Below are 18544 nucleotides of genomic sequence, written 5' to 3' on the forward strand. Positions count from 1 at the left end.
CACCATATCATTGCATATGTACACAGAAAGCGCAGAGCAAGTACTTAACGTAGCTCCCAGAAAGACAGGACAAGAACGTGTCTGCAATCATGCCACGGTGGTCACAGGGGAAGAGCTTATACATGGGGAAGAGCAAGCATTTTGACTACTAAAATCTTCCAGAGCTCAACTCCCTGTGTGAACGCAGACACCCCAGATACCTCAGACCGACAGTGTCTGTGTGGGTGTCGTGGGCAGCCATGCCTAAGGAGAAAGTAGGCATCCTTCCAAAGACGCACCACAGCTCCCGGGCAGACAGGCCTGAAGAAGAGTGCCTGGAGGGGCCGTGCCCAGGGCTGGTGGAGGGCTGTGTCCAGGGCTGGCTGGAAGGGCTGTGCCCAGGGCTGGCTGGAAGGGCTGTGCCCAGGGCTGGCTGGAGGGCTGTGTCCAGGGCTGGTGGAGGGCTGTGCCCAGGGCTGGTGGAGGGCTGTGTCCAGGGCTGGCTGGAGGGCTGTGCCCAGGGCTGGTGGAGGGCTGTGTCCAGGGATGGCTGGAGGGGCTGTGTCCAGGGCTGGTGGAGGGCTGTGTCCAGGGCTGGTGGAGGGCTGTGTCCAGGGCTGGTGGAGGGCTGTGTCCAGGGCTGGCTGGAGGGCTGTGTCCAGGGCTGGCTGGAGGGCTGTGTCCAGGGCTGGTGGAGGGCTGTGTCCAGGGCTGGCTGGAAGGGATGTGTCCAGGGCTGGTGGAGGGCTGTGTCCAGGGCTGGCTGGAAGGGCTGTGTCCAGGGCTGGTGGAGGGCTGTGTCCAGGGCTGGTGGAGGGCTGTGTCCAGGGCTGGCTGGAGGGCTGTGTCCAGGGCTGGTGGAGGGCTGTGTCCAGGGCTGGCTGGAGGGGCCATGGGCTGGCTGGAGGGGCTGTGCCCAGGGCTGGCTAGGCGTGGCAACTACTAGAAAGTAAAGCCCTTTGGAGCCAAAGCCTGGCAAACCCACAGGCTCCTCCCACACCTGCTGATGCAGTGTTCCACACGGCCTCAGGTACAACTCCTTGTGCAAGCTCTGCCTAGGATCAAAATTCGTTAGGAAACAGTCTAGACTTGAACGCTGAGAGAAAGTGGCTCCAGTGACAAATGGACAAACATGTGGTCGACAGTCTACAATGCACAGTGCTTGGTCTCAAGAGCAGCAGCCCACTTCCTCACTGCCCGTGGCCTCTGTCACTGCCCGTGGCCTCTGTCACTGCCCGTGGCCTCTGTCACTGCCCGTGGCCTCTGTCACTGCCCGTGGCCTCTGCCAGCCTCTGCAAGGCAGCCGCTCAGGGCTGGGCTCCAGCAAGGGGAATGCAAAGTGGGGAAGCTCACTGCACGGCTCCTAGACACACAGGGTTCTAGACTGTGACATTCCATGTGCCATGGAAGCTGCCGGGCCGTGAGCTGCCTGCAAGCAAGAGACTGGGCACAGAAATGGCACACAGCGTTCAGTGAAAACCTCCTCTTACCAGATCTCAGCATCTCCCTGTTCTCTGCTAGAAGACATTTTCACATTCTCGGGCCACTGTTTCGTTGTGAACGTAAGTAATATGAAATGCCTTGGCAACTCCATTCACAACCCAAGGGGTGATGGTTTTCACCCCACATCAAGCAGAGTAACGGTGGGGAGAATGTGCATTACATATTAGTGCTGATTTAAGCCAACAAAAGCGTGTCGCATGAGACAAGATACCCCTCAGCCTATTTCTCCACAAGATCCGTTTCCTTCCGATGAAATCCGACTCGAGCCTCCGGCCTGCTGCAGCCCTGCACTGTGTGACACGGTGCGCGGTTACGCTCCTACCCATGCGGCTCCCTGAGGCCTGCAACCATCAGCCCCCCAGATCTGCCGACTCCGTCATCCTCACTGCCGCCTGTGAACTGAAGCCAGAGGGGCCCGAGACACGGGGGATACCTTGCTGGGCCTTCGTAAAACTATGACACCGTTTCTTTCTCAATACTGGTCCGCAGTTCCTGCCGCTGGAGCAGAGCTACTCACCGCTCTCTTCTGCCTCTGCTCAGTCAACTCTAAAGTCTCAGCTCGCAAGACAAGTTTTAGGAGACCAAGTCCCTGCTGCCACCCCATGCTGAGCTTCGGAGGTGAGCTAGGTGGACCTCACCAGGCTGGATAGGCACGGGGCCTCCACAGCCCTGCACGCGGCCACACCGAGAGCAGGCCCCGTGGGGGATGGGCAGCCTCTTCCACCCGGCATTGGTGCCTCTTTATAAATGGCACTATAGCATGTTCATCGTTGTATTTTAAAACACAAAGCTTTTGCCTGGTGCTGGTGGCTCACGCCTGTAACCCTCGCTACTCGGGAGGCTGAGATCTGAGGATCATAGTTTGAAGCCAGCCTGGGCAGGAAGTCCATACGATTCTTATATCTAAAGTCCCAAAAACCTACAAGTAGAACTGCAGAAGAAGCTCAGGGAGAGTACCCGGGACCTGAGTTCAGGCCCCAGGACCAGGACAAAAATAACTAACTAACTAAATAAATAAATAAATAATAACGCATAGCTTTTAATAGTGTCTCTTCCTTTAAACTGAAAAACAAAAGCACAGGTTTTTTTCCCAAATACATCGCATTTAAAATAAAGATTGAAGGTTTTCCTCACCATGTTACAGAGCTTGTCTTTACAAAGAACTGACCCTATCTGTAGAAGTCTAGCAAACTTCCACTCCTCCCATGCCCGAAAACTACATAGCCTTTTCCTCCTTAGAAACAGAGTAGTCATCGAAGGGAAAATGATCTCCAGTGGCCCAGAGTGGATGTGAACCCACACACACACATGCGCGCGCACACACACGCACGCACACGCACGCACACACACGCACACCTGCATGCACGCACACACACACGCGCGCGGGCGCACACACACACACACACACGTGCAGGATATGCAGCTAGCCCAGTGAGAATGCACAGGCCACACCAGGAGGATCTTCCTGCAGGGTCTGGTCCGCTCCTGTGGGGGCCCGGCCACGGGGAATTGCTGGCCCGTCCCTCACACGTGGGTGCAGTTGGTGGACGGCGGGGTGTCCAGTCGACTTCTGCTTTCTTTGTTCTCGTGGGCAGGTGGATTCTTGCCGATGGGACACTTGAACACTTGCTTGTAGGCTTTGCGGAAGTTCTCGGAGAGGAAGGCGTAGATGATGGGGTTCACAGAAGAGTTGCTGTAGGCCAGGCAGTGCGCGGTGATGCGGAAGAAGAAGGAGGCTGGGGTCAGCGGGAAGGCCCCGAACTCCACCCACAGGTGGATGATGTGGTGGGGCAGCCAGGAGATGCCAAACACCACCACCACCACCAGGACTGTCTGCGCCGTCTGGAGCGGGGAGGGTGGGGGAAAGGGAGTGAGGCCGGGAGGATGAGGAGGGGAGGGGAGGGCAACAAGGAGGAAAGGCACCCATTACAACCAGAAAGCACAGAGCATCCCACAATGCACCCTGAGATTGTTCTGTGACAAGATGCTGAATCTGCTGGGGCGTGAACCCGTGCCTTGCCTGCTGCCCTGCTCCTGACCGCCTCGGGACCGATCGCTGCCTTCGGTGGCAATTACCTCACCTGTATGAAATCCCTGTAGACTGGGTCCTGGGAATCAACATTTGTAAAGACTTAAGGCTGTGATTTCAACTAGAAAAGGTCTTCACCAGACACAAGCTGTAGCACACGCCTGTAATCCCAGCTCTAGGAAGGTGAAGGAGAACTGAGAATATGAAGCTAGCTTGGGCTACATAGAAAACAAGACCTTGTCTCACAGCCCACACACTCGCAGCATACTCACACACAGCACAGCAGGGGTTGAACTTTCCTCCAGACAGCCGCCCCCCTCCCCCAGCCCCAGGAGAAGAGCTCACTTCTCCTCATCAACAGCGGGGAATTAAAGACCACAGCACTGGTGCCCTGGGCCATTCACCTCTCCAGACTCAGCCCTGTCTGCTGGTGTGGCTTCATCTTTTCCTTGTGGCTCCTGAGGCCTGTCAGGGTCCCCTTCGTGGCTTCTGAGTGCATGGTGGCAAGTGGCTCCAGGCTGGCTGTGTCTTCCTGGCCGCAGGCAGCGTGGTGAGCACACGTCGCCTGCCGGGACCGCCCACCGGAGGCTCAGACAGAGCCTGTCCAAAGGCAGCACGACAGAGCTGGCCGTGGGAGCCACCGGGAGGCCACGACAGAGCTGGCCGTGGGCGCCACCGGGAGGCCACTCCTGGCGTCAAAGGGAAGAGTGCCCGCGGAGTGTACACGCCTTCCTGAAGGCGATCCGATGTGCTGCGATGGTCGCTTCTGTCCAGCAGGCACTGCGGCAGAGCCCGACCGAACCCGGTGGCCCAGGCAGGACCAACAAGGCGGAGGGTGGAGGGTGTGGCAGAGGGTGAATACCTCCCCATCTCCTCCCATGCCACCCACAGGTCTGGGAGACACTGCAGGCCCCCATGCTCATGTGGAATGGGGGCCCCGGTGAGACCTCCCCCCCCCCCCCCGCTGCTCCCTCTGCTGCCACCCCAGGCCCTTTCCAAGCAGAGCACAGAGGAAGTGGAGACAGAGGCCCCAGAAGACAACATGCGTACATCTGTGCCCGCTCCCCGCTCAGACACGGATGCTCCCCGATGACCTGTCCACAAGGGCTCATGGGTAGCTTGCTCTGTCCAGGGCTCATTCCTTACAGGAGACATGCAACCTGGCTCTTGCCACGCACAGCTCACCTAGTGAGCCATCCAGGGTGAACTTGAACACAGGGAGTGGGCCCTGGCAGGGGCAGCCCACTGCACCACACGGCTTTTCCTGGCACTGCCCTGTGCTCCACAGACCAGGCCGCCTGGCCAGTCCCTCCCTGACCGGTCATGGCACCCAGGTTCAGAGAGCGCCCGGAAGCTCTTGGTCTGTCTCCTCCCAGTTAAACGCTTGGTTGGGAAGGAAAGTTGGGAGATTTAAGAAAAAGGAGAAAGGAGAAGGCGTTGCAAAAAACACATGAACCCTCATTTTCTTATAACTTCACACTGAGGGAGTAATTGGTCCTGGGAATCACTGTTACAACATGAACTCTTCCATGTAACACATGATTCGTGCCACGTAGGACTGCAGGGGGGCAGGGGAGGGAGCGCCACACTGCCCCGAGGGGCATCCATGCCAGGGCCCGTCCATGCCACCTCGCCATGTGATGCCTTCCACACAGGAAGTGGCCCTGACAAGGAAATGTGTGATCCCAATGCTTCCAGGGTGGGTGCAGGTGGCAAAACAAAACACAAGCAGAAGATTATCCGGGAGGGAAGATGGGAGCGAGGAAACCAGAAGGCAGGCAGAGATGGCAGCAGGGACCATCGGGTTCCAGGTCAAGACCGGCCAACACCAGGAAGGCAGAGATGGCGGCAGGGACCGTCGGTGTCAGGTCAAGACCGGCCAACACCAGGAAGGCAGAGATGGTGGAAGGGACTGTCGGTGTCAGGTCAAGACCGGCCAACACCAGGAAGGGGTGGACCCAGGAGACTCCGTGGCTGCACAGGACTCCGGCCTGACAGCAGGTCCGGGCGGAAGCTGATTGCACGACCTTTAAAAAATGGTCTCCCCTGGCTGAGTCTCAGCTTCCTTGTTCATGAAGAGGACGAGGCAGTGAAATGATGATTGCCAGATTGTGTTTAATCCATTAAGCTCTAAAACAACTCAGGGATAAAATCCCACAGACAGGTGCTGTGGGGTGAAAGCTTACACACCAGTCCACCTACTGCCTGGTGCATAAAGCAAACAGAGAGCTACTCATGTGTATGAAGGCACTGTTTGCTACCAATCCATTTATCCATTAGGGCACAAGAAATGCCATTCTCTAGTGATTTGATCCAACAATCTAGAAATGATTATCCTGCGAACAGAACAGAAAGCATCCTTCCCTTTCCATCCATCTCTCCACAAAATAATTGCTGTATCAATATTCCATGTCACTGCTTCTTTTAGGAAATGTTTGCTAAGTGCAGAGCAGAATGAGGGCCCCCCCCCATACACACACAGCTCAGTGATAAGATCCTTACCTTGCCCAACCCTCAAGGACAGGTGCCCAGCTGCACCACGGCGTCCTGCGGCATGGCTGGCTTACCTGAGTGTTGGGTTTACTGGGAGTTCTCCTTTACATTTTTAAAATGTAATCCCATCAGTCTCAGAAACAGGGACAACAGCTGGGCTTTTTTTTTAATTCTCCTCATCGCTTTGAGACATGACTAGGTAACAATTTACAATAGAAATGTTGGGGAAGAATGCTGATGAGCATGTACATAAACAATCATAAGCCTGCTCCTAAGAGAACTGATTAACTCGGTTGGGTCCCAGCTGGGATCCCGGAGGCTCTAGTGCCCCTCCCCGGAGCAGCCCGGCCTGCTGGGGCAACACTGTCTTCCCGGGCCCCCTCATCCACTGACACATCACAAGCCTTGGTTCTGATTTCTGGACTGACTCCACCTTAGCCACAGAAACACGAAGGACCAAATGCGCCCATGTGTGTGGCTGGACACTGGATGAGGCCAGGGTAAGCAAGCAGGAGGAAGTTCTGTGCTGGTGGGAAACCACCCTTCTTAATTCACCAATAGCCTCAAACATGCTAAACTCAGAAGACAGGATGTCCAGCACACACAAGTCGGCTATGTGGTCATCACAGTGCACGGGCACCGATCCCCGCCCTGGGTGCTAGGAGACCAGCACCCCCTGGATGGAGGCTTTCCTAAACTCGGAAGTCTCTGCCTCCTCTCCCTGCCTGATTCCGATGGTGGTGGTTACTGGACAGTCATCAGGCAATGTGCATCTTTTATAAGCTCAGCCCTGATGAATTACGTAAAAGCCACAACAAAAACTCACTTAGCTCATCCTCCCCAGATGACAGACAATCTCCTATGGGTTTAATAATGATAACCCCCAAATTGAAGGAGATATCACTTGTCTTTCTCTCTGAAAATACCAGCGTAATAGTGAGAGCCCCTAGACCCAGTATCTGTACTGTTGATCACATCTGTATTTATAGCATAACATCTCAATGTTTTCTTTCACGGCAAAAAGCCAGTCAGGTTATGTTCTGGCCAGGCTTGGCAGCTCAAGCCTGCAATCTTATCTACCCAGCAGGCGAAGATAAGCCCAGCTGGAGGAAATTAAAGAATGACCCTATCTGAAAAGCAAACTACAATCAAAAGCATGGGGAGCATGGCTCACGCAGTAGAGCCCGTGGCCAGCAAGCAGGAAGCCCTGAGTTCAAACTCCTTTCTATGTATGTTTAAAGCTCTGTCCTAAATCTCTATGCTAATCAGTATGGCACTTGATGATCGGCCCTTTATAATGTGGTGTTTGTGCCTTATGCGGAGAGAGTCCAGAGAACATGAGACTCCCTCCTGACTGTGTGAGCTCCTTTCCAAGGCATCTGAGACCCCTGTCCCTTCTTCAGAGTCTTTCTCACAAGACACCTAGTGGAACTTGGCAGGACCAGCTAAGAATCACAAACAGCAAGCGCAGCTCGCCTTGTGTGAATGACAGACAACATCTCTCAGATGGCTTCACGACAGGGAGACAGAAAAACAGCAAGCAAGCGAAATGAAGCAACACAGCAGATTAAAGAGCCACAAGGAGAGTTAAATATATAAAGGGGATCTGACGCCCGCTGAGGGGCTGTGAGAAGGGAAAGACTTTTTGTTCCCACTTTTCAAAGGCTAACTTTCTTTCTCATAGGGTAAGATTGAGCAAAAGAATAACTTTTAATAGGGTTGGGAAGGTGGCTCAGTGGTAGAGCGCTTGCCTTGCATGCATGAGGCCCTGGGTTTCATTCCTCAGCACCACATAAACAGAAAAAGCCAGAAGTGGCGCTGTGGCTGAAGTGGTAGAGCACTAGCCTTGAGCTGAAGAGCTGAGGGACAGCGCCCAGGCCCAGAGTTAAGTCCCCGTGACCGACAAAAACAAAACAAAACAAAAAAATATTAACTTTCAATAAATATGTATTTTACATACATGGGCCTGTATTGTGCATACATCTATAAAAATAAGTTGTTAAATATGTATTTTACATACATGGGCCTGTATTGTGCATACATCTATAAAAACAAGTTGTTAAACTATCCACTAATCTTTTTCATTGTAAAACAAAATAGAAGCTCTTCCGCTTGTTTCTGGTAAGACCTGTGGTCATTCTTTTTAGCACTTTGCTATTCTTGAATACTTTCACTCTCTCTCTCCCAAACCTCTGCACACATAGAGATGAAGCCAGCTGTAGCTGCACATAAGTTCCAGTGCACAGTCAAGACATACCTTCTTTTTTCTTCCAGTGGCCACAAACTCTTTTGAGTCAATAATAAATGGTTGGCATAGTTCAGCGATGCCTTCTCTATTACAGCTGAGCAGACTTCCTTCCTCCCAAAAGCAATCCATCTTTCCCTCCCTTGCCTCTCCGGCTGCTCCTCTTGCTGAATACTCAACTGAATTGCACATCCGTCTCTTCCACTACAACACTAGCTTCGAAATGCAGCCAGCACCTCTTAGAATCCCATGGGCTGGCTAGGCCCTGCACAAGGTAACTACTCTATAAATCACCATCTAGGGAGAAATCACAAACAATCTTCAATTGTTTGTAATCAATCAGTTTCTCGGCTTTGAGAAAAAATGAACTGGCCGGTAAAACTGTAAAATCTGCAGCAGAAATGTACATTCATGAAATGCCGGAGGAAACGGCTTTTATAGCTGATTCCACTCAGACAATTTAATACTTCCTCTGCTATAAAGAAGGGCCAGAGTTTAAAATGAAGCCCACATAACCAGGAGGGGCAGACAGAGCAAGCAGGGGGAGAGGCTTGTGATGGGCAGGGCTCTGAGCAGACCTCACAGGACAGGCAGAAGGCCTCAGGGGTGGCTTCTCCTCCTGTTTTCTGCCATTGGTTATCAGCTTCAGCCATAGCACTGTTTCTAAACAGAGAAGTCAGGAAAAGCTGTCCTTCATTTAAGGAGCATTTATAGAGTAAATATGATTATCTAACTGGGCATTTCTGAGAATCATTTATGACATAGCTCATAATAAATATGTTAAAAGGAAAACAAAGCAATTTAAGATACTACCACTAATGTCTGTGGTTTTCAAATGCCTGGTGTTAATCTTTTTCTACCTAATCAGACTGTTTACGAGTCTCCTTCCAGTGTCTAAGATCAGAAAGTATATAGATTTTATCTGAGTAAGAGTTAAATGAGACCCAGTGCATAAAACAGCCATGTCCAAGACAGGTGGATGCTTTCATCTTACTCAGGGAGAGCTTCCTTAACTAGAGATCCTCTGGAAGAGAAAGATCGAGAAAGGCGGATGGAGCAACCGCATCTTCCTCCCTGTGCCCTGGGAGCCAGGAGTAGCCAGTGCAGGGAGGAGTCCAGGGCTCGTGTAGCTGCTCTTCTGTTCTTTGTGATGGTTTTTACTGATGTTCACTCAAGAGAATCAAGCCAGGCTTTTTGGAATTGCACCAGAGATGGCAAATATGAAAACTGTGAATTACATCATTCCCCCTCTATACCTATCCCAGGACTTAAACCTCCCACGGAGGCTTGGAGTCCAAAAGTCTGTCTTTCCTTGCCTCTCCACCTCCCCCTAAGCTTGAACAAGCACACACCTAGTTGTCATGCCTCACCAAACCTGGCCTTCACCGCCCTATACCTTAGTGGAAATTTCTGCCTTGGAGAGTCCACTTCCTATGTGTGGGGTGGACATGAGGACAACTAAAACCAGAAGTAAACCAGGTTCTCAAAAGTGAGAGGCAATATTTTCAGGAAAATGTTACCTTTTTCTTGGATGCTTCAGACTTCTTTGATATGTTCTTCAACTTTTTGTGCAAATGATTCAGGACCTGCGAGACACAGACCAATGACTGGTTTGCTTCACACCCACTACAATCACCTGTTTGTTTTGCCCTGTCAATTACTGGCATGCTGAACTGGTAACATCACTGTTTGATGAAAGTCATGGGGTAAAGGAGCCGCGAGTCTGAATCACCAGGTACATTTAGACTATCCCAGAAAGACTGGTCACCACCCAAGCCAGTATGTAGCCATGTAAAGTTCTGGAAGGCCGAGAACTGGGATTTCTTTCAGAAAGGTTTACCCCAGGACCTGCTCCTACATGCTATTGGTCTGTCTTCTGGCTCATCTCTGCTGTGGGCTGAACACAATACTACCCTGGAGTTCATGAAAATGAAAGGCTTGCACTCTGAGAGTTTACCCTCCAATGTGGAAAGCCCAACGAACAAGCAGAAAATGTTGTCAGACATCCTTCTTCAGCAGGGCCAATGTGTTCCTCCCATTCGACCCTAAGAGCCCTCCCCTCCTATATGAGCCCTTTCCTCCCATGTGCCCCTCTCCACTGCAAATCTCCAGAAAGCCAAGCACCACCCATGCACCCACCAACCTCCTGTCATCTGGTACTCAAATTCTACCCCATGCCATGTATTTAGACAGCTTTTATCTGGGGACTAGCATCAGTGATGGCTTATGAATATCCCCCATCAGGAGGCAGGCTGGTTTCTTAAGAGAGGAGGCTGTCCTCTCTTGCCAGTGCACCCTTCCAGAGAAACGACGTGAGATTTCTTGGTTGCATACAGGAATCCCCAACATGAGCTTGAGCCATGGTGCCAACCCTTCAGGACCCACGCCAGGACTCCTGTTTCTATGCCCTGAGGGAACACCTGAAGCAGATTCTGGGCCCGGGTGGCTGAGGGCTTCAGACTGCCCATGGCAGGACTGGAGGCAGTTCCAGCCCCGTCTCTGCTTTTCTCTAGCACTGCAGCATGGAAATAACTCAACTCAACTGGCCTGGCTGAGAAGCCTGTTCCACAGACAGCAGCAGCACTGCTCGGCATCAGTCCTGTCATAATGGAGAAGCTACAAGTATTCTTGCCAGCCTCGACCTGAGGCTGCCATGCGGGTGTGAGCTCCCCTCAGCTCCTCCTCCCGGCTGAGGCGCCACCACGCGGCTTTCCGCAATGCCCCGCATCGTGCACAGCTGGACAGGACATTCGGGGTGAGTCCTCACACACAGACAACAAGCTGCCTTCTGCCAGCAGACACTGAGGCATAAAGATGGACTGAGAATAGATCAGAAAGGAGCTTTTCTACACAGGGTGAGATGATCTAGTAAGATGGGAAAGGGGGGGGGACAAGCAGAGGCAAGACACTACTTAAGGGACAAGACCAGCAAGCCGGCCAGCGGCTCCCTGCCCTGTAGACCACAGGATAACACTGGCCATTGAGATCAAGGAGCACAGAAGCTGCCAGAGGAATGGCTGTGACAGGAAGCCAGAGAGGGACACCAGTGTGGGGGACTAGCTTCTACACTCCTGTTGTACACAGTTCAACAACTTCCCAGCTCCTCAGAATACTGAACGCCGCCCAATGCCCAACAGAGAAAAGTATCCCGGGCGTTTCTTCTCCTTAGCTCCATTTCTCTTCGTAGCTCAGGCTCTAAGCGCTCGGAGCCATCTTGGGATGCGTCTTCAGGAAGAAGAGTGCGCAGGCAGCATGATGGGCTGTGGTGGCCATTCTGTACATTTCAGAGTGTGTGAAAGAAGGCAACTTCTCCAATCCAAGCCAGGGCACACTGGGCGCAGGCTGGGCTGTGGAGGGGAGTGGGTTTGCCCACAGGGGTGTGTCCCATGTCACAATAAGAGAAGCAAGGAGGGAGCAGCCTCACAGAGACAAGACTGGGGTGGGGGGATGGGAAGGATTGGGTCAGCCTCAAAGACACATCCTCCAGCCCTGCAAAGCACAGCACACTACCTCAGCAATTCTCTCAAGAAGTTTAAAATAAAGCACACTCTAATATTAACCACTTTCCCGGGCTCTCTACCTCCTCCCCGGAGGCCATCAGCTAGATAACCAGTGCTGAACATAATACTCAAGTATCAAGGCATTGCACACACTAATGTCCACACCAAGGAAAGGCACTTGAAAGAACTCATCTCCAGCTATTCATGCCAAGAATGAACTTGCAAATATTAACTTGAACAGGAAAGATTACCAGTTGTGCCTAGAAACAGCCTCTTTCCATATGAAAAATACCCAAATGATGGTGTGTTTATTGCATTTTTAAACATTACTTTTGAAACTTTCCTTCTGTGGGACTTCTATAAATTCTTAAATGACAGCCTATGTAGTTCAAACAGTTTCTTGTTCCCATAGATTTCCAGATCGTTTTCCTGAAGGCTTTGTGGAAATGAAGTTAATGTTCTAAAGCAGGAATTAGCAATCGAATAGCCACGTATTTTAAGAATCCCGTTAGCACCAAGCCTCCCATTCTTCCAGCCCCATCCACTGCCCTTCCCTGAGAACCTTTCCTGAGTCATTTACCATCTACCGAAGCTGGTCTGGGGTTCACGCCTCCGCAGCAGCTTTGCCTGATTCCTAAAACAGGGGCCGGGTCTCCACCGCAGGTGACTGTACAAACTAGGACACACACATCACATCACTGCTGAGGGCCACCGCCTCTGCGTCACAGTGCAGAAACTAAATCATTCCAAACTGCTGCACTCTGGCTCTTTATCAAACCCTGTGTCAACTGCGCAGCACATGCAACTGCCCACGCAGTCCATTCTTCCAGATACTACCCAAAAACGCGACCATCCACAGCAGAGGCCACCGTGCAGAGGCTATGAATGCAAAGGTGCCAGCTCACTTTAAATGCTTTTGCTAGGGACAGACATCTTACAAACACTACTGATACTATTTCTTGAGTCTCACCTCAGCAGAAATAAAACGAGAGACAGGAAGGGATGGAAATAGGTGAAAATTTCTGAAATTGGTTTCCAGTGTGTGTGTGTGCACATGTGTGCAAACGTGCATGTGTGTGTGACAATGGGCTTGTATGCATGTGAATGTGTGTATGCACAAGTGGGAATGAGTGTATGGAAGTGTGTCATAGGTGTGTTCCCTCGATGATAACAGTTGGGGGGGTGTTGGGCACAGTGGCGTTTGCTACAAGAACTGACAAGACAGAACAGGTCAACGTTACTGGAATGTCTGTCAGTACTGGAATGTCAGTACGTCAGTACGTTTGCCAAGAGTTCAAGACTTTTTAACGAGCATAAACTTCAAAGCCCGTGATTAATGACACCATCTGTGAGCGAGTCTCAGACCACTGCTGGGCTCTGCGGGAGCGAGATCACAGCTAGCTCAGGGGAGGCGGGCGGGGCAGCCGAGGGTCCTCCATGCCTCAGGGCGGGGCACATGTCCATCACTAACTAGACACTGTCCAGACCGCCCTCCTACTGATCCAAACGGGAAACCCCGACTCCTTCCCACCCTGGGTTCTCTGGAGCCTTAGTCCAGCCTCTGACAACATAGCTCTTCCCTCCACAAAGCTAAACTGCACAAAATTATATCCAGAGCTCCCAAGCAGCAGGTTACTGATCTTCCCAAAGCCTCCGTGTGCAGGGGCCAAGTGAGGACCAGGGCAGCACTGGAGCCATGGAGCAGAGATGAGAGAGCCACAGGGCAGCACTGAGTGCCACAGGGCAGAGCTGAGAGCCACGGGGCAGGGCTGGGAGCCACGGGCAGAGATCAGAGCCACCGGGCAGTGCTGGGAGCCACGGGGCAGTGCTGGAAGCCACGGAGAAGAGATCAGAGCCACGGGCAGAGATCAGAGCCACGGGGCAGGGCTGGGAGCCACAGAGAAGAGATCAGAGCCATGGGGCTGTGCTGGGAGCCACCGGGCAGGGCTGGGAGCCACGGGGCAGAGCTGGGAGCCACGGGGCAGGGCTGGGAGCCACGGAGAAGAGATCAGAGCCACGGGCAGAGATCAGAGCCACGGGGCAGGGCTGGGAGCCACGGGGCAGAGCTGGGAGCCACGGGGCAGAGCTGGGAGCCATGGGGCAGCGCTGGGAGCCTCGTTGCAGCACTGGGCACCACAGGCAGTGCAGGAGCCCGGTCACCAGCTCAGGGACACGAGGAACTGCTGTGGCCCCGTCCCCCCGCCCCCGGGCCGGGCACCCACCTTGGCGTAGCAGAAGCAGATGAGCAGCAGCGGCAGCAGGTAGCCGAAGACGAAGGTGCTCACCACGTAGGCCTTCTTGTGCAGCTTGTTGGGCCACTGGTCCCAGCAGAAGGTCTGGTTGTTGGCGCCGCGGTGGAAGAGGCGCTGGTGGTAGGCGACGGGCGAGGCCAGCGCGATGGACAGCGCCCAGATGAAGGCCAGGCCCAGCAGCGCGTTGCGGGACACCCTGAGCGCGGGCGAGCGCCGCGCGTGCACGATGGCCACGTAGCGGTCCACGGACATGGCGGCCAGGGTGAAGACGCTGACCAGCATGGACACGGTGAAGAAGTAGTGGGTGAACTTGCAGATGAAGGCGCCCAGCACCCAGGTGGGCAGCGCGTACACCGAGGCCTGGAACGGGATGCAGAAGAGCAGGTAGGCCAGGTCGGCGATGCTCAGGTTGAGGATGAAGAGGTTGGTGGTGCTGCGGGGCCGGCCGGGCCGGCTGCGCGCCAGCACCGCGATCACCACGCCGTTGCCCAGCACGCCCAGGGCGAAGATGAGGCCGAACACCACCAGCGTGACCAAGTTGTCCACGCCGATGCCGAGCAGCGGCCGCGGCTCGGGCGCGGGGAGCCCGGGGAGCGCGGCCCCGCTCCCGTTCCCCTCGCTCAGGTTGGCCGGCGCCGGCTCCATCGCCCGCCCGGGCGCACGGCCGGGAACCGCGCCGGGCACGGGGCGGGGAGCGCGGCCGCGAGCCGGCGGAGGTCCGGGGAGGACGGGATCCGCGGGCTGAGCGGACCGGCCGCCGCTCCGGAGCCCCGCGCGCCGCACCTGTTGCGGAGCCTCCGCGGGTCTCCCCGGCGCCGCGCCCCGCCGCCCCGCCGCGCGCCGCCGTCCAGCCCCGGCCGGGGTGCGGAGGGTCCCCGGGCGCGCGCCGGGCTCCGCGCGAGGAGCGCGGTCGGCGGCTCCGGGCCTGGTGAAGACTTCGTGCGGCCGCGGCCCGCGCCCTCTTTGGGTCTCGCACAGGCCCCGGGAAGTCCGAGCGCGCGGGCGCCGCCGCGTCCCGCTGCCGCGGGCACCCTGGGCTCCGGGGCGGCCGCGCGCTCACTCCACCCCGCCCTGGTCACCGAGACGACGGCGGCCCCGCCAGTGCGCCCGCCCCGCCCCGCCCTCCCCGGCCGCCACGCCACGCCCATCCCGCCACGCCCCCCTGCCCCGCCACGCCACGCGCCCTCCCCGCCACGCGCCTGCCCCGCCCTGCCCTCCCCGCCACGCGCCCGCCCTGCGCCCACCTCGCCACACCCTCCCCGCCACGCGCCCGCCCCACGCTCCCGCGAGCCCCCGTTCCGGAAGGCCGCGGCCAGCCCAGCCCTGCGTGAGTTGGAAGAGCTGGACTCGAACCGCGGGCTGGGTTTCCACGGAGGGAGGGAAGAGGGAACGCACACCGCACGCCACGCCCAGCCCGACCTTTGGGACCGGCCCGCGCCCGGGAAGCAGAGGACCGGCCGCCCCGCCGTCCGGCCCGGCCCGCGCGCCCGTGGTGCCCGCGCCTCTCGCACCGGCGGGCGCGGCCCCACCCTCGCCCCTAGAGACTCGGCGTCCGTTGAGCGCTGGGCACGAGGCGGCAATGGGCACTGGAGCACAGGCGCGTGGGCGCCGCCTTCCCGGGCCCCGCACGCAGGGCGCAGACGGGGCGCGGGCACGGAGCGGGGACACCGCGGACCACCGCGGCGCCCCAGCCAGACCCCGAGGCCGCTCACCGAAAGCCCGCCCGCGGCCTAGGGTCGCCCTCGGCGTCTAACGCGGGAACGCCCCGCACGGGGTCGGCACGTGGGGGCGCTGCGCTCGAACACCCCCGGCCCCGCCTGGCCCGCACCCCGGCCGCTGGCCCGCACCCCGGCCGCTGGCCCGCACCCCGGCCGCTGGCCCGCACCCCGGCCGCCTAGCCCGCACCCCGGCCGCTGGCCCGCACCCCGGCCGCCTAGCCCGCACCCCGGCCGCTGGCCCGCACCCCGGCCGCCTAGCCCGCACCCCGGCCGCTGGCCCGCGGAGCGCAACTAACAACAGCATTTGAGGCGAGCGCGGTGGTTGGGAATGCTTTGCCGCGGGTCCTGTGTCCTCCGCCGCCTCCCAACTCACCGCCCGCCTCCAGCACGTTTTACCAAGCACCCTCCAGGCCGGCATGGAAGTCGCTTTTCCGAGCGTCCCAAAGCTCCAGCCCCCAGGCCTCAGACCCGGTCTCCGGCCAACCAGCCATTCCTTCGGCAGGGATGGCGGGTGCGTTGATTCTTTAAAAGCACTGGGGCGCCTCGGGAGGGCTGGGTTAGTGTCGGGTTAGGTGAGGGTTAGCAGCTCTGTGCTGCCCATTGCCTGTCACCGGGCCTGGGCCTGCGTCCCCAGCGCTGTTTTTGCCTGTGGTGTCTTTTTCACCCTTCTCCTGTGGTCTTTTCAGAACAGCTCATAACTGCATTACTCTAAACGTGAATCTGCCAGTCCCTATTTCTTAACAGCCGAGTTTAGTTCATTTATATTTGTTGCACACTTATCTCAGTGTGTTTGTGAACATTTAATCCCACTTTGCGTGTGTTTTCTGGGTTTTGCAGGTGGCTCTCCCTGCTGTTTTCTCTCTGGAATGTTCTCCAAGCCATACCCAGAGGCTGCCTACGTGGCAGTAGGGGATCCTGCTCAGCTGGGGACTCTCTGGCAGGAGTTTCCCCTGTTATCCGATGTTGTCATCCTGCTGGCAAATTACAGGGTCTCTTTGCTGCTTTCCTCTCTGGGGCGTTTACCACAGCCTACATTATAGTTTTAATATCTCTTTTAATAAAAACATTTTTTTTTGAATCTCCAGAATCTGTGGAAGTGTTTGGTACATGGCACCCAAGAGTAACCAGAAAAATTATAAAAAGCAGTGCTTATTTATTCCCCCTCCAGGGAGACAAGCTGGGAGAAAGAGCCCATGGTTTTACCTGACAACCCAAAAGGATTGACACTAACTCCTTCCATGAGTGGGGGAGGATGGAAGAAACAGTGAAGGGGTGGGAACTAGACTAAACTTGAGGAAACCGGTAGAGACGAAGTTGACAGGAATGCCCATGGATGAATTAGTCTTGAGTTAGTGGGAGAGCTCAGACCTGGAGACAGACATGTACTTAGAAGATCAACTGCTGTCACCACCACTCTCCCAGGATCAGAAAGTCATTTTCAGTAGTAATTTAGTTTTTCAGTTCCCCTCCCATTCAGCATATCCGCACAGCAGCACAGCCAGGGTTGGTTTAGCCCATCCAACCCCTGGCCAGCTGTGTTCTTCACCTATGTCCAGTGCAAACCTTTGTTTCTGCTTTCAAAATTTCCTTCAGTGTGTCTCAATGCTTTTTAAAAACATGGCTCCTTTTTCTTGTGAAATTGATTCGCCCTTGCAGACAGACAGCAGTTTTCTCTCAGAATAATGAGTTATTTCACCTTCTTCTGTCTTTAGTTTTGTCCCAAGACATTCTTTTGTAGATATTTTGAATCTCTCCATTTTTAAATTTGTATCACTAGGTTTGTGAAGATTTTAGTTTTCTGACTCAGAAACTAAGGGTTCGTATTTTCCCCCAGTTTCAGATGCTTCTAGGCCATTTTCTCTTTGGTTAGCGGTGTCTCAATCTGAAATGCTCTTGGGATCCTGACTCCCTGAGCTATGTGCTCCTTCAGATCTCTTGGTTTCCATCTAAGCTGTTTTAGTGCTACCTCTCCGGCTATTTGCCCTCCTTTTCACATTTGTTTTTGATTTCTAATTGATTTTTTTTGACAAATGTACCAAGACTCTTAATATTTTTCTCCTCGTTGCTCATGTTTCTAATTACTTCTCTTCTTTCTTTTAGTGTGCTGGTATCATATACTGAAAATATTAATGCCTGAACTCCTTGGAGCCTGATTGTGGTTTTATGATTTCTCTCAAGTCCTATTCTTGTTTACAGCTTTTGCTTTTGTTTCTAAACTTTGTCCTGCAGATTTCTTCAGCCCAAGTGTATCTGTGACAACTTTATGATCCCTACATTCAGAGTACTTTCCCGGAAAAAATATGTTCAATTACATCTATCATCAGCCCTGCAGTGCCATCAACCCAGCACTTTAAAGCTGTGTTTTGGAACACACAGAGGCTGGCTCCAACTCTAGCACCTGCTCAGAGAAGTAATCCAGGCACGGATTCGCGAGAGGCCTGCTCCTTCCTCCCGGGCCTCCCCTGACACCTGGTTCTCTCAAGGGCACCTCAGGCACCTGGCTCCCTCCAGGCATGTGCCCTCTCCTTGCTGTAGGACCTATCACCCTGCCATCCCTGTTGACTCTCAGAGCTCCTCGCAGGGACAGAGATGAGTCACACCATTCCTCCGGGCTCTTCTACAACCCAGGAGAGATCTCCAGACTTACAAGGGCTTCATGAGGAAGTTTCTGTCTTAGTCCCACTAAGGTGTTGCATGATCAGGGCTGAGTCACTGATGCACATAAAACACAAGGCCCTCTCCATGTGACTCGGGGAGACTAAGAAAGCTGGCCCCTATGAGTGGCCCTCTCTGAGGACCCACTGTGACTTGGAGTGGGACTGTCT

General features: G+C 54.8%; 1 protein-coding gene across 1 annotated transcript; it reads right to left on the reverse strand.

Moving 5' to 3' along the window:
* Positions 1-2955: 2955 nt before the first annotated feature.
* Positions 2956-14646, reverse strand: Galr1 (galanin receptor 1). The gene is made up of 3 exons (XM_070028604.1): positions 13972-14646; positions 9770-9835; positions 2956-3324 (listed from the first exon to the last, which is right to left on the reverse strand). The coding sequence occupies exons 1-3, from the start codon at positions 14644-14646 to the stop codon at positions 3007-3009; spliced, it is 1059 nt and encodes a 352-aa protein (XP_069884705.1). The 3' UTR covers positions 2956-3006.
* Positions 14647-18544: the final 3898 nt, after the last annotated feature.

The sequence above is a fragment of the Dipodomys merriami genome, unplaced genomic scaffold (genome assembly GCF_024711535.1).
Source record: "Dipodomys merriami isolate MVZ:Mamm:240054 unplaced genomic scaffold, mDipMer1.0.p SCAF_2, whole genome shotgun sequence".
Taxonomy (NCBI): domain Eukaryota; kingdom Metazoa; phylum Chordata; class Mammalia; order Rodentia; family Heteromyidae; genus Dipodomys; species Dipodomys merriami.